This window comes from Sphaeramia orbicularis, chromosome 5 (genome assembly GCF_902148855.1).
Source record: "Sphaeramia orbicularis chromosome 5, fSphaOr1.1, whole genome shotgun sequence".
NCBI lineage: Eukaryota > Metazoa > Chordata > Actinopteri > Kurtiformes > Apogonidae > Sphaeramia > Sphaeramia orbicularis.
Window position 1 is genome coordinate 27,348,230 of NC_043961.1, and position 12,255 is coordinate 27,360,484.

At 38.4% G+C, this 12,255-nt stretch overlaps 1 protein-coding gene across 2 annotated transcripts; it reads right to left on the bottom strand.

Moving 5' to 3' along the window:
- Nucleotides 1-4,306: 4,306 nt before the first annotated feature.
- On the bottom strand, nt 4,307-8,737 carry cnpy2 (canopy FGF signaling regulator 2). Of its 2 annotated transcripts, XM_030135337.1 has the most exons (6): nt 8,417-8,737; nt 8,132-8,238; nt 7,929-8,044; nt 6,584-6,781; nt 5,768-5,864; nt 4,307-5,658 (listed from the first exon to the last, which is right to left on the bottom strand). In XM_030135337.1, exons 2-6 carry the CDS (start codon nt 8,229-8,231, stop codon nt 5,615-5,617), a joined length of 555 nt encoding a protein of 184 aa, XP_029991197.1. In that variant the 5' UTR covers nt 8,232-8,238; nt 8,417-8,737; the 3' UTR covers nt 4,307-5,614. The 2 variants fall into 2 exon arrangements, with proteins under 2 accessions (XP_029991197.1, XP_029991196.1); XM_030135336.1 differs by lacking the exon at nt 8,417-8,737 and having other exon boundaries at nt 8,132-8,401.
- Nucleotides 8,738-12,255: the final 3,518 nt, after the last annotated feature.

Here is a 12,255-nt window from a genome sequence, read left to right on the forward strand (position 1 = left end):
GCAAAGATAAATGAAGCAACATACTCAAAAGTCATTGAAGGCAGGAAGTTCCGATTAAATAAAAAGACGGGTGGGATGACCATATTCTGCCTCGTGTCCCGAATAGCAGGAACAGAAACTGATACGCCATGTTTGCCGCTTTGCACCCCCCAGACAAATATTCACAGCACAGAGGTAGAAGAGGTTTCTAAAAGCCAAGACAGTGCTGTCAGCCAAACACTGAAGCTTGCAGATGAAGTAGACTTTAGATCACAAGCACAAACCTCTGTGCAGCCGAGTCCCCAAGCCAAACAGAAGGAGACCCCTATCTGTGCTCAGAGTGAGAGTCTAGGTGATAATCTATTAAACAAAGCAGATGCAGATGTTATCAGTCAACAAAAATCAAATGAAGCTGATTCCACATTTGGGAGACAAGCTGCTCAGTCATTACTGTCTGTACCGGTCAAATATCCTTTATGGAGGGAGCCTAGTTTCACAAGCAGGGCTGAAACTGACACAAGCTGCCTGAACACAGACTCAGATGGTTTAATCAAACAAGAAAATCCAAGTGATGTTGATGAAGGAAAACAAAACACAGAGACAGAATTAGCCACAGAATCCAAGGACAGTAACTCAACGCTGCTTATCGACACCACCTGCGTCGTCGTCAAAATGGAGCTGATTCCATCACCAAAGAAAGAGCATGTTCACTATTTGAGTTCTGATGAACACAGACCATTTAATACTCAAGCAGACGTCTCTCCAGAGTCTGTCCAGTTGAACCAGGACATCACACCTAACACACAAAACAGTGAAACGGCAACTGAGTCCAATCCATTGAAAATACATGACTATAAAGAGTCTGAAATGGACTCAGATGTTGTGGAGAAAAAGGCAATGGAGGATGAAAGTGACATGTCTTTCCTTTCTATTCCGTCATCTTTAGTTTCTGAAAGGGAAACTTTGGAGGAGCGTGCCCAGAGAATCCTAGGAATTCCTTTAGATGACGATATCACTGAAGAGCAGCTGGAAGATGAAACAACTGGTTCTGAGTCAAGTGAAAAGAGCCATGAAGAAGCTGTATCTCCTTCAACTGAAAATAGTGATATAAATAAAGCAACTGAACAAATCACCCAGGACACATCTGAGAATGAAGAGTCACTTCAACAGACAGATGATGGTTTGTGTTCAAAAGAATGTAATGATGCCAAAGATCAGGTGATGAGTGAATGTGAGGGTGGTTTTGCTGAACCTCAGGATCAGGTAACCGGTGTATCCACACAGAGTACAACTGAATTCCATCCTGATGCAGACATTCAAACATCACATGAAAGTAAAACGACCGAGGATCCTGTGTGTGAATCCAGTGGTGAAGAAATAAGTGAAGACAAGAAAAATGAAAATCTGTTTGATGAAAACAAAAGTCTAAATCCACTTACTGATATCTCTAATTCTTTTTCACCTTCCACTGACTGCAAGGAAGCAGACTCTGCTCTTTCGCTAACACTTACATCTTCAGACCTTCCATGTCTATCAGATGTTTCAGAATCAAACACACAGGAATGTCCCGATCCTGAGCTGGCTGCAGTTGCATCAGTGACAAACCTTGAATCTCCTCCCTCTGAACCTCCGCCCCTTCCTACCACACCATCACCACCACCCCCTGTTCCCCTTGAATCTGCGGAACACTTTCCAAGCTCAGATTCTCCTGCAGACGAGCCTTTGAGACCCCTTCTCAGTTTAACAGATCCAACAGCAGAAGGACTAACAGAAGATAATTTGTGCTTTGAGGGCCAGACTCAACATGGACAAATAACACAGCTAGTGAACAATAGCCTCATCAATATGGAGCCTCTGATAGAAGACATGACGCAGCAGCTGGAGTCACTACAACAAAATGAATCTGCTTGTGTGAAGGAAAACAATGTCACTGATGAAGACAATGAGGTTTCTACCAGCCTTTTGGAAACAGTTATTGAAAATGCTCCTGAGGTCAACGATTTGCAGCACCAGTTGGAGAACAGTTTAACGGAGGATGTATCTTGTGTAAAAGAGAGTCTAATGACAGAAGATAAATCAAAAGAGGGGGACCAAATAACCAGACTAGCAAAAGAAGACACTATAGACTGTCAAACTCAAAGAGAGACTGAAATGTTGGAGCAACAATTTGCAAATGAGACTCATTCAACTGATGATGGTTTACATGAGGAAGCTTATGAGGATCCTTCAGACCTTATAGAACAACCAGATTTTAAGGAAAATGATCGGCAAACTGAAACAGACGCTGAAACATCACAGCATCCATCTGAATTTGTCCATAGCGATGGAGATACGTTTGTAAATGACACTTATACAAATGAAGAGAGTTTGCAAGAAGATGCAGATGAGGATCTTTCAGGCACAGAGCAAACAGAGTTCAAAGAAAATCACTGTCAAACTGAAATAGAGACTGAAACATTACCAAAACAAAATGAATGTGTCCAAAGTGAGGAAGCTGCATTTGTAAATGAGACTCATACATGTGAAGATGGTTTGCATGAAGAAGCTGATGAGGATCCTTTGGATGTTTTAGAACACACAGATCTCAAAGAAAATGACTGTCAAACTGAAATAGAGGCTGGATCTCCTAATCCTTCTTCTCCATCACCTACAAAGACTGACTATGAGGTGCATCAATCACCTTTAGATGCTCTCCCACCATCTCAGGTTACTTCTCCACCACAATTGCCACACAGTTCAGATTCAGAGTTTGCTTTAGAAACTGCCTCATTTGGTTCCTCCGCTCTAAATCCTGTCCCTGAAACAGTTCCACCACATCTTCATCTGGACTCCTGTGAACAAGCACATCACTTTCCATCTCCCTTTTCTTCTGACTCACCTCCAGTTTTGCTCTCTAACTCTCCTCCTGCTCATGAGGTATGTGAAAGTATTTCCTCCAACCCTCCATCTGCGGAACAAAAAGAAAAGCCACAGTACCCCAAATCTCTGTGGGACGCAGTGAATCGCATCAGGAAACATACAGCACCGGACTCTGAGAATGAAGAAGAAGAAGTGGCTGACACGTGGGATCCAGACAGCATGGAAGACATGATGGTGGACATGAACTCTGTAGATGTTTTGTCTTATTGCAATGGAGGAATTCAGGAGGGAGAGAAGTCAATATGTGATGAAGCAGAGAGGGAGCAAAGCGATCAGGATCTAGTTCATGAGGACCCACGTGGACATGTTGAAGAAGACACACTATCCTGCAGCAGCAACAGCAGCCACGAGTCTGAGGACACTGTTATTGTGGCTGAAGAAGACGAGGAAGTTGAAGCTGTGACAGAAAGTAAGACTGATGAAGAGCAAAGCTGTGCTGGTGAGGTAAGAGGTGAGACTGCAGCTGAGGAAGATGATGATGATAAGGATGGAGGTAAGAGAAGTAAAACTGAGTCTTGTCAGAGAGAGGAACATCCAGGTGAGCCTGTGGACGTGATGGAAACAGAGCAAAAAGGAGATGAAGAGGGTTTTGTTCGCACTAAGGCTGCAGATGAAGTCGCTGGATGAGAAAGAATGCAGATAGATGTAACTGTACGGTAATTTCCCAGATAACATTTTCAGCGTCTGTTTTAATAAAATGTTTTGTGTGTAATATTAAAACTATTCTATATTTTAAGTTAGAGTTACTATAAGTTAGAGATATATTTTATTGTCGTAGAAATTAAGAAACAGAATATACTTACTTTACAAAACTATTCTTAAAAAGTAGGTTTCATCTCCCAAATCTAGACATCCAGACATGCCATTTCCAGACAGAATGTGTTTTTAGATAAGATGTGAGATTATAGATGAATTGGAATAGAAGAATGATTACTTGTTATTTCATGGTGTGGTGACATTTCTGGCAAATTTAAGCCATCACCCTGCACTGTAAATAAATAAAACAATGGAGTGTAAAAAATACTGAGAAAACTGTGCTTCATTACCAACCCAACAAACAAGATCATGGTTTTCTACTTTTCAAATACATTTTTTTCTGGTGGTTATTTTTAGCAAACCTTTTTGATAACTGTCCATTTATAGTTATATATTTCATTCATCATGATGTTGCTGCTTGTATTTCAGTGTTATATTGGTCAGCATTACTTTCAATGCACATATTACTAACATGTAAAGAAAGGCAACATGTCATTTGAGCAAAAGACTATATTCAGTGTTATTTAAATATGTATGATAAGCCTGCCATCTCTATCGAAGTAGATTGTTGTGCATCAGTGATCAGCAAACAGTTGGTCTCAAGATCTCAAATCATGCAACCATTACTATAAATGAGGCAGAGAACTTGTGTTGATGTACAAATATATTTCCATTGATTGAAGACAAAACAGATGAAGAAAACTTACAAAGTTCATATAAAAACAGGAAATTTCAGGAGAATGTTCACATGAGATATTAAGTTCATCTTATTATCTCTTTTTATGTGGAGGGTACAGCATTAGGATCTTTAACTGAGGGCATTTCAATTTCGGCTCAAAGATCAGACGTGGACTACAGCACACCCTAGTGGAGTTACCTTTTAATCAACTTGATACAGAAACGTAACATGAAAATCTTAAAAACAAAGAGTACTGAACCTGGCTTTAGTGTTTACCGTAAAGAAAAGCCCACTGTTTAGCACTGCAGCCAAGAAAGACTAGTTAAAACACCCAATGCTTTCAGCCCATTTGTAAATCAGTAACTTCATTGTCATTTATATTGTAATAAGTTTCTGGATCACATAATCAATCAGCATATAAATTCCCTGGGAGTCAATTCAGTACATTTATTGAATTTAACTAAACTCTACGCAGTGTTCAGATAATGGATGGATGTTACTTTATAGCTAGGTCCAAAATATTTAAAAATTTCTTTTACTCCACCCCAATTTTTTAAATAATCACCAAATACCTGTATCTGTAGTTGAAATGCATGATGTATTCAGACATATCTGACAATAATCTCAATCTTTTTCATCTTTGGATCAACGGTTCTGAGATATCTCCAGTGATGGTGTTTGACTGCAATAATTGAGAAACATTTGTTTTATGATAAAGGTGCATTTTGTCTCTTAGAATGAAAACAGATTTCACTGAAATCTAAACTCTTGCATAATGTATCCTCAATCTATAATCAGTTTTCCCTGTCATAAAGGAACATTTATTCATATTATGGTGAATTTATCAGATTTTGTGGCATCTTGTTTTGCAATCATTCATTTTAATGACCACTTGATGAAGTTTTTGAGCTCCCAACCTACTATTCACAGTTTATTTCATTATTTTACGTAGACATAAAGGACTTGAATCTGCCGGGAGTGTTAGTTTATATTTATATTGCCATGTGAAGTGTTTAAAAGCAAGACAGAAGCCATAAGAGAAAAGGAGTACTGAAAAATGTAATAAATTAACAGTTTATAAGCAACTTTAAACTCCCCACAGTCACAGGAATGGTTTTATTTCTGACAGGTGGATTTTCTATGTTTTAATTTTTCAAGGATATGTATCCATCCCCCACCACTGACACTGTGTAAAATGGTGATAAGTGAACTAAACTAAAAATATTACAGCACCAGACATCTCCATTTCGGCTGAGGAGAAACAGTAGCCGTGGGCAGACATCAAAGTTCATCATGGGGGATTTTCAGAGCGTGGTCACAGAGATCTGCAGAGCATGGGGGACATCACAATTAATAATGCAGTAGATTTACATAAAGTATATAATAGTGAATTACTTTCAATCAGATGTTAAAAAAGGAGAGTAGCAAACATACCTGTTCTCTTGCTGCAGAGTTTATCTTTAACATTATCTGTCTCATGAGCGAAGAATTCAATGATTTCATCTTCATGTTGCTCAACAATTGTTTCACACTGAAAACATGAATCAAAATAAACAAATGACTAAATTATTCAGCAAGTACAACTTAACCCTTTAACTTCAGAATTCTCTCCGGTACTGCATTTTGCACTTTACAGCATTCAAATTACTGTAGCTCCTGAACCACTATTCACAAAATTCAAGCAACATAGGAAAGCTGAGATCCTGAGCTTTAAGACACTATATAACACTTTACAGTAGTAATGTGGAACTCTATTACAAGCAGACTTCCACACAGGCAACAAAACGCATGGAAATAACAAAAATAATGAAATCATAATATGGATACTGAATGTTCAAGACCAAAAAGCATGTTTGAGCAGATGTAAAATAGTTGAAAGTTTATTTTTGTAATCTCAGAAAGTTTCGTTATGGACATTTACAGTTGTTTCTACTAATAAATATGCTAAAAACTTCAAGTCCATTCTTTTTTTTTTACTAAAACACACTGTTTTAAGCATTTATTATTTACAATAAAGATAATTAATGGCCAGATATTGAAAGTTAAGTTCTTCCAGAAAACAAAGGTGCAAAAGAATTGCCAAAAAAAGACATTTTCTGACACTTTTATTGCAAAGTAAACATGAAAACACCTAGGTGGCCTGTTATAATGGCAGTCTTAAAAGGGTTAAAACATAGTAAGTGGTACAATTATAACATATTTCAGTACATATAGTCTGTAGGATTCATGAGCACACAGGTGTTTACTTACTGCAAACTTTAAACTGGCTGTGACTCTCGTATCCAGTGTGGCATCTGAGAGGTCCATGGCTTCACCGCTCCGAGATTTGATCCTAATGTACGACTTTCTGCTTGTGGAAGAATCTGTGTGTTCGCCGTAGTCCTCCATCCTCTCACACACACTCTCCATCAGCTCCAGGAGGTTTCCCTCGGAGCGGGCAAGAGGTACCTAGTGGCATCAGAGTGAATGGAAACAAACCAAACCAATCAAATCAGAAAATAGTTTAGTATAAAAGACAGATTAGTGTTAGGAGTGAGTGATATGACAAAAATCTCTAATGGTATAATTTTATATCAGTACAGTACTTACCCCAAAAATAAAAGGTTTAAACTAGAACTACAGTGTACATCATCAAATTACATCATTTTATTCTTTTGTTTGGATCTTCTATATAAACAACTTCTGCTGAAAATTACCCTACTTATGTGACATATTCACATTCTTTTGTATTTGTATTGTCTTCATGCAATTTTCTTTCCTGTTTCTGTGTGGAAAAGCCGTAAAAACTCAACATAATCAATAGTACAGAATATGAAACTCATCAAAAAGGAGCAAGGTATATCATAACATCATTTTCACACATGGCTTGGCCAGCAGAGTCAAGACCTGAACCCCAGTGAGAATCTTTGGATTGTGACAGAGAATACTTTACACAAAGGTCTGACTCTCACATTTTCAATAGATCTTAGCAAAAAATTAATGTAACTTTGGACTGAAATAAATATGTTTTGTAGTGACATTTCATAAGCATTATGTTGCATAACAGATGAATGTGTCTTGTAATCAAAGCTAAAGACCTGACAAAATCTTGTGTGTGGGACCCTAGTTAGTAACTATTTGGCATTGGTTTTGTCTCTCTGATGTATATATTATTGAATATGACATCAGTACATTAGTGGGAGATGGGAAAAAGACAAAAAACAATATTGTGATATAGTTTGTCTTCAGTTTTTGGACTTTCTCTTAATCTTTGGTTTTGGTGAAATATTAGATGATTTTAGCAGTTACTAAAATTAACCCTGTGAGAAGTTTCAAAGGAAAAATAAAATGATTATAATTTGTGGAACTGCTAAGTCAGAGCTATCTGAATTGTGACCAAATACAGTTTCAGAAGCAAAATGGTGGAAAAACATTAGTTCAGTCTTTAACAGTGTGTTGTATTTTGCATTATTGTTTACACATCTTGTAAAATCTTAATCTTAAAGTAACTATTAACTACAGCTACCAAAAAATGTCTCATAATATGGAAATACTTATGACAAATGCCTCAAATGTGTACTTAAGAACAGTAAACACTGTATTGTTGCAGGCTCACCTCTCTGATGGACTGGCTGCCATCTGGGTTGATCCTGAATGATCCAGTCTGGATCATTTTCTTGGGATCTATCTGGGAGATGGCCCACTCCATCTCATCTACCAGAGCCCTGCAGGCTGTAGGGAGCAGGGGGAGAGAACACAAACATCAGAACATGATGTGGGTTGTACACACTATCAGGAAGCAGAGGTACAGACACATACCTCCACATCTGATGTCCTGTCCTTGTCTGGCTGCCTGGATGGAGCTCAGGAGGAGACACAGAACCACACACGGTGCAAGCAGAAGAGCCGCTTCCCTCATCTTGCATCTGAATGTACAGATTTCTGTCAGCACACTCATCCACCAGCTACAACTACATGCAACTGATTCACTGGCGAGTAAGTTAGCCGGCTAGACTCAGTGTTGTTACTGTACTGCTAACAATGACCCAAAGAAAGATGGCGACACAAAACCAAACAGTTTGTGTAACTTTTCGATTAACTTACGAGTTTCTGGCGCTGTGTTTCTTTCTTGACTTGTACCTACGTTGTTCCACGCTGTTCCATCACATTCGGTGAAATTTGGTGACGTAGCAACCGAGCCTCTGAACAGGATGGAGCTCGAGCTGAGACAGCGCCTCCGCGTGGCCGGGAAGATGGTGACATCATCTCCAGAGGCTCAGCAGTTACCAGGGCAACAACCCGGAAGAGTAGCATGTTAGGGATTCAGGCTAATTATACCAAAACAGTTTAAGAAATTAAAAAGATTAGAAGACACCTGGAGTTCTTACTGTCGTATGGGCTTTTGGACAAATATTTTGATGTGACTGAAGCAATCACATTTCTGTCAAACAAATGTATGTTTGTATGTTTTCTCTTTTTCTTCAACTAGCACCACTGTTTAGTTTAACTGACTACTCAATGGCAATAAAGGGCTTTGCTCTAATCAGTCAGGTTTTTTTTTTGTCATAACTGACTCGAACTTATGCCACTACTTTTCAGAAATCACTGAAAGCAGTTCTCAAAAGTGATTTTTTTTTTTTTTTTTTTTTTAAACCTTTTCCAGTTATCTTTTAGCAGTTGTGACTCCAGGGGCAGATCTACAGGAGACATAAGAGAAATAATCCCCTTCCAGTCACTTAACTTCTAGGGATTCAACTTTTTACTAAACCACTATACCTTAACTGCACCTTTGTCCAAAGTGCACACACAAAGGAACTGTTCATTCAAGATGTTGGACTTCATGCACAAATGGTATTTTAGTAATACCTGTATTTTCCACTTCCATTCTTTTACAAAATGTGCACAGGAAGCAGGACATTTTTAACTGAGGTCTTGAACTTGACTGTCTAGTCCTGCTTTAGACTTAAGAGTTGGCATTTTCTACGTCGTTTTACTTGTTTTGTGAAAAGTATAAAGTGAAGAGATTTTGTAAAGTGATGTATAAATCAATTTTACGACAATACTGTGGGTAAAGAAATCACCTCTCTGAAAGCGAAGATCTGGAAGTCAATGTGTCTTCATTCAAACAGTGCACAGAATCTCACACAACTCAAGGATTGTGGAGAAGAGCTCCCCAAACAGAGAAAAACACCAGTATTTAAGCACAATGGATGTCATACCCACAATATGTCATGAGCCCCTTTTGTTTGCCTAGAAACAAAGTTATCTCCTCACTGAAGTTGGAGTGACCTTGGCCAAAAGTAACTTGTGCTGGGTGCAATTGGGAGTGGGGGATGCCAGTGAGGAAACAGTTTGTTTTTGTTATATTTCACTAGTCTTCATACTACTGAAACAAAAATGTATGTCATTAAGAACATGTGAAACATTCAGAACACTCAGTATTTTTCCATTAAATACACTGAAATGGACTCAAAGAGAATGTGTTTACATATAACATAACTTTTTCAAGATGTAAACATAATGTGCTGCGCACTTTTAATACCCTTTAGCCAAATATAGCATAAGATTCTGTTGAAAGTTACTGCCCTATAGATTGTCTTTGTGTAAAACTTATTACATACATATTTATATTTGAAAGTACTCAGATATTATAACTGCACAAGGCTGTTTGACCTTGAAAAAGTAGGAAGGTCACCTATTTTAAATAGGCTTCTGCTCCATGCCAAGATGCATCCACAGTATAAATTTGGTGCAAATATCTCAATGCATTCTTCACTAAATGTGATTACATCGTTGGACAGACAGACAAACAGACAAAATAATTACAATACCCCTTTGGCCGAGGAGTAAAAACTGTAGGGTTTTTAAATAAATTGTGATAGATAACTCTAGGTGATTTTATCTTTACATGAAAATGTGTTTTTGACTCACACAGATACAAAATGGCATGTTGCACCTCATTAGGTGCCTTTCCAATTGGCACATTTGTGTCACGGGTTGCAGAAATATTCTTTTAGAGGTACAGATAAGAAGCTGAAAAAATAGACACATTTACAAAGGTACATTGCTGTCCCCTACGAGGTTATCTGAGGCGACAGAGCATATGCACCTGTTAAAGTCCATTCCTGGACCTTCATTTCTTTGAGAGTAGTTTACACATCCTTAGACCAGTTCATCAAGGGCAGAACCACTTGGAGATGCAGATATTACACAAGCGGAGAGAGACAGAAGGTCAGCCGCGCGCTGATTGACTGACCAATCCACGTGACTATACACTTCACGATAGATTTCCTCCGAATAACAAGTTTGACCAACAAAATCGGAGACTGTTTAAAACCACAAGAAAAGTACCAAAGAAAAATCTGAGGGTGTTTCCACAACTGGATCAATTGGAGCCGTTGTTCCAGAACAGGTCTTTGGCTCGGTTCCATTGTTCATATGTGAAAGCAGTAATCGCACTCCGTTCCGGTACTAAACAACCGAGCTGAGACCGCTTTGCAGAGGTGGTCTGAGCACGGCTGCAGTCGCTCCGCAGAGTAGTTTGTTTACAGTGTGAACATGAGCACAGTGATAGAAATAGACAACTGCAGTTTTCTGTCCCACTCTGTGTCACCTGTGTGTTAGCTGTGTCATCAGGTGTGCATGCAGGTCCAATAGTAGATATCTAATAACACCATGGAGCATGGATGTTAGACCATGGATGTCCATTTGAATATTCATGTCCATGTGGACTACCATGCATCACATCAGGTCAGAACCACAACTTCTACACATGAGAAACCAATTGGGGGAAAAAAAAAAAAACTGTTTATCCTGGCTAAGTTGAGAAAATTGAGAAACCAAGCAAATAAACAACAAGCTAAATTTAGTTGGAGCATTAGTTTCAATCCAAAGGGTCCGTGGGGACAGTTTTCTTTAGTTTCACTGTCTGACTCAACTGTACCATGTACATGTATAAACAGTATGGAAGCGTTTAGTCATATGGATCAGTCAACCAATTGGTGTGCGGCTGACCTGCTGTCTCTATCTGCTTGTAGATATTACAGCCATCCACAACATCGTGCTGTCAAGTCATGTGAGGTGGGTAATAACTTCCAGGCCGACAACAATAACTATGAGATCTTATCTCCTAATTACAAGGTTATTTGTTTGTGTTTTTCTTTGTGAACACAGAGCTTCACATTGTAACGGCTAAAAGTTCGATGCTACCAAGTTTAGCTAGCATTAGCTAGCTGTATGTCAAATGTTTTACGTATTTTCACTGTTTATGGCACACTTATCAGATATTTAAGAGAGACTTTGGTACTTTAATCCAGTAACTGTTAAACTTATGAGAGATCACCTTTTTATCCAGGGTGAATTCAGTTTTTAATGAACCAGCTGTATAACTCACTACTATTGCTAACTAAATCTGCAAATACAGGAGGCACAGACCCTCCACATGAACAAATGAGAAATAATACACACACTTGAACTAGGATTACCTTTTACCAGCGTGTTTAATTAAACAAGAACAACATACTAAAATGTAAAACAGACAGGATAGACATTTAAAAAACACATTATGACCAAAAACACAATACGCGCTTCACTCAGGTCTCAGTATTGTGTCATATTGGACAGATGCATCATTTCAGTCAAGACACAACAATACCAGTGGATTATCTGGCAATGAAAGCCAAAATATATTCTGACAAGCAATGAGCTGTCAGCTGATCCCATATTGTCTTTGTAATGTTAAAATACACAATTCAGTAACCAATAGAAAATACAGCTTCAAGGATTATTTTTTAATGGATTCCACGAAGAGCAAGTTTACGACCCCTGGCAGACCTATAGTCATGGGCACTGTGATTTTTTTTTTTGCTGTGGTCTAGTTAATGGTCCTCTGTAACAGAACAATTTTTCATCACACAGAACACACAACTCTGTGTGATTTACAC

Excerpts from the sequence above, each read along its gene's own strand:
- cnpy2 (XM_030135336.1), bottom strand. The coding sequence starts at position 8,270 with ATGAGTGTGCTGACAGAAATCTGTACATTCAGATGCAAGATGAGGGAA. Across the intron at positions 8,045-8,131 it reads ACAGGACATCAGATGTGGAG|CCTGCAGGGCTCTGGTAGAT; the intron begins GTATGTGTCTGT and ends TGCTCCCTACAG. Across the intron at positions 5,865-6,583 it reads CAGCCAGTTTAAAGTTTGCA|TGTGAAACAATTGTTGAGCA; the intron begins GTAAGTAAACAC and ends TCATGTTTTCAG.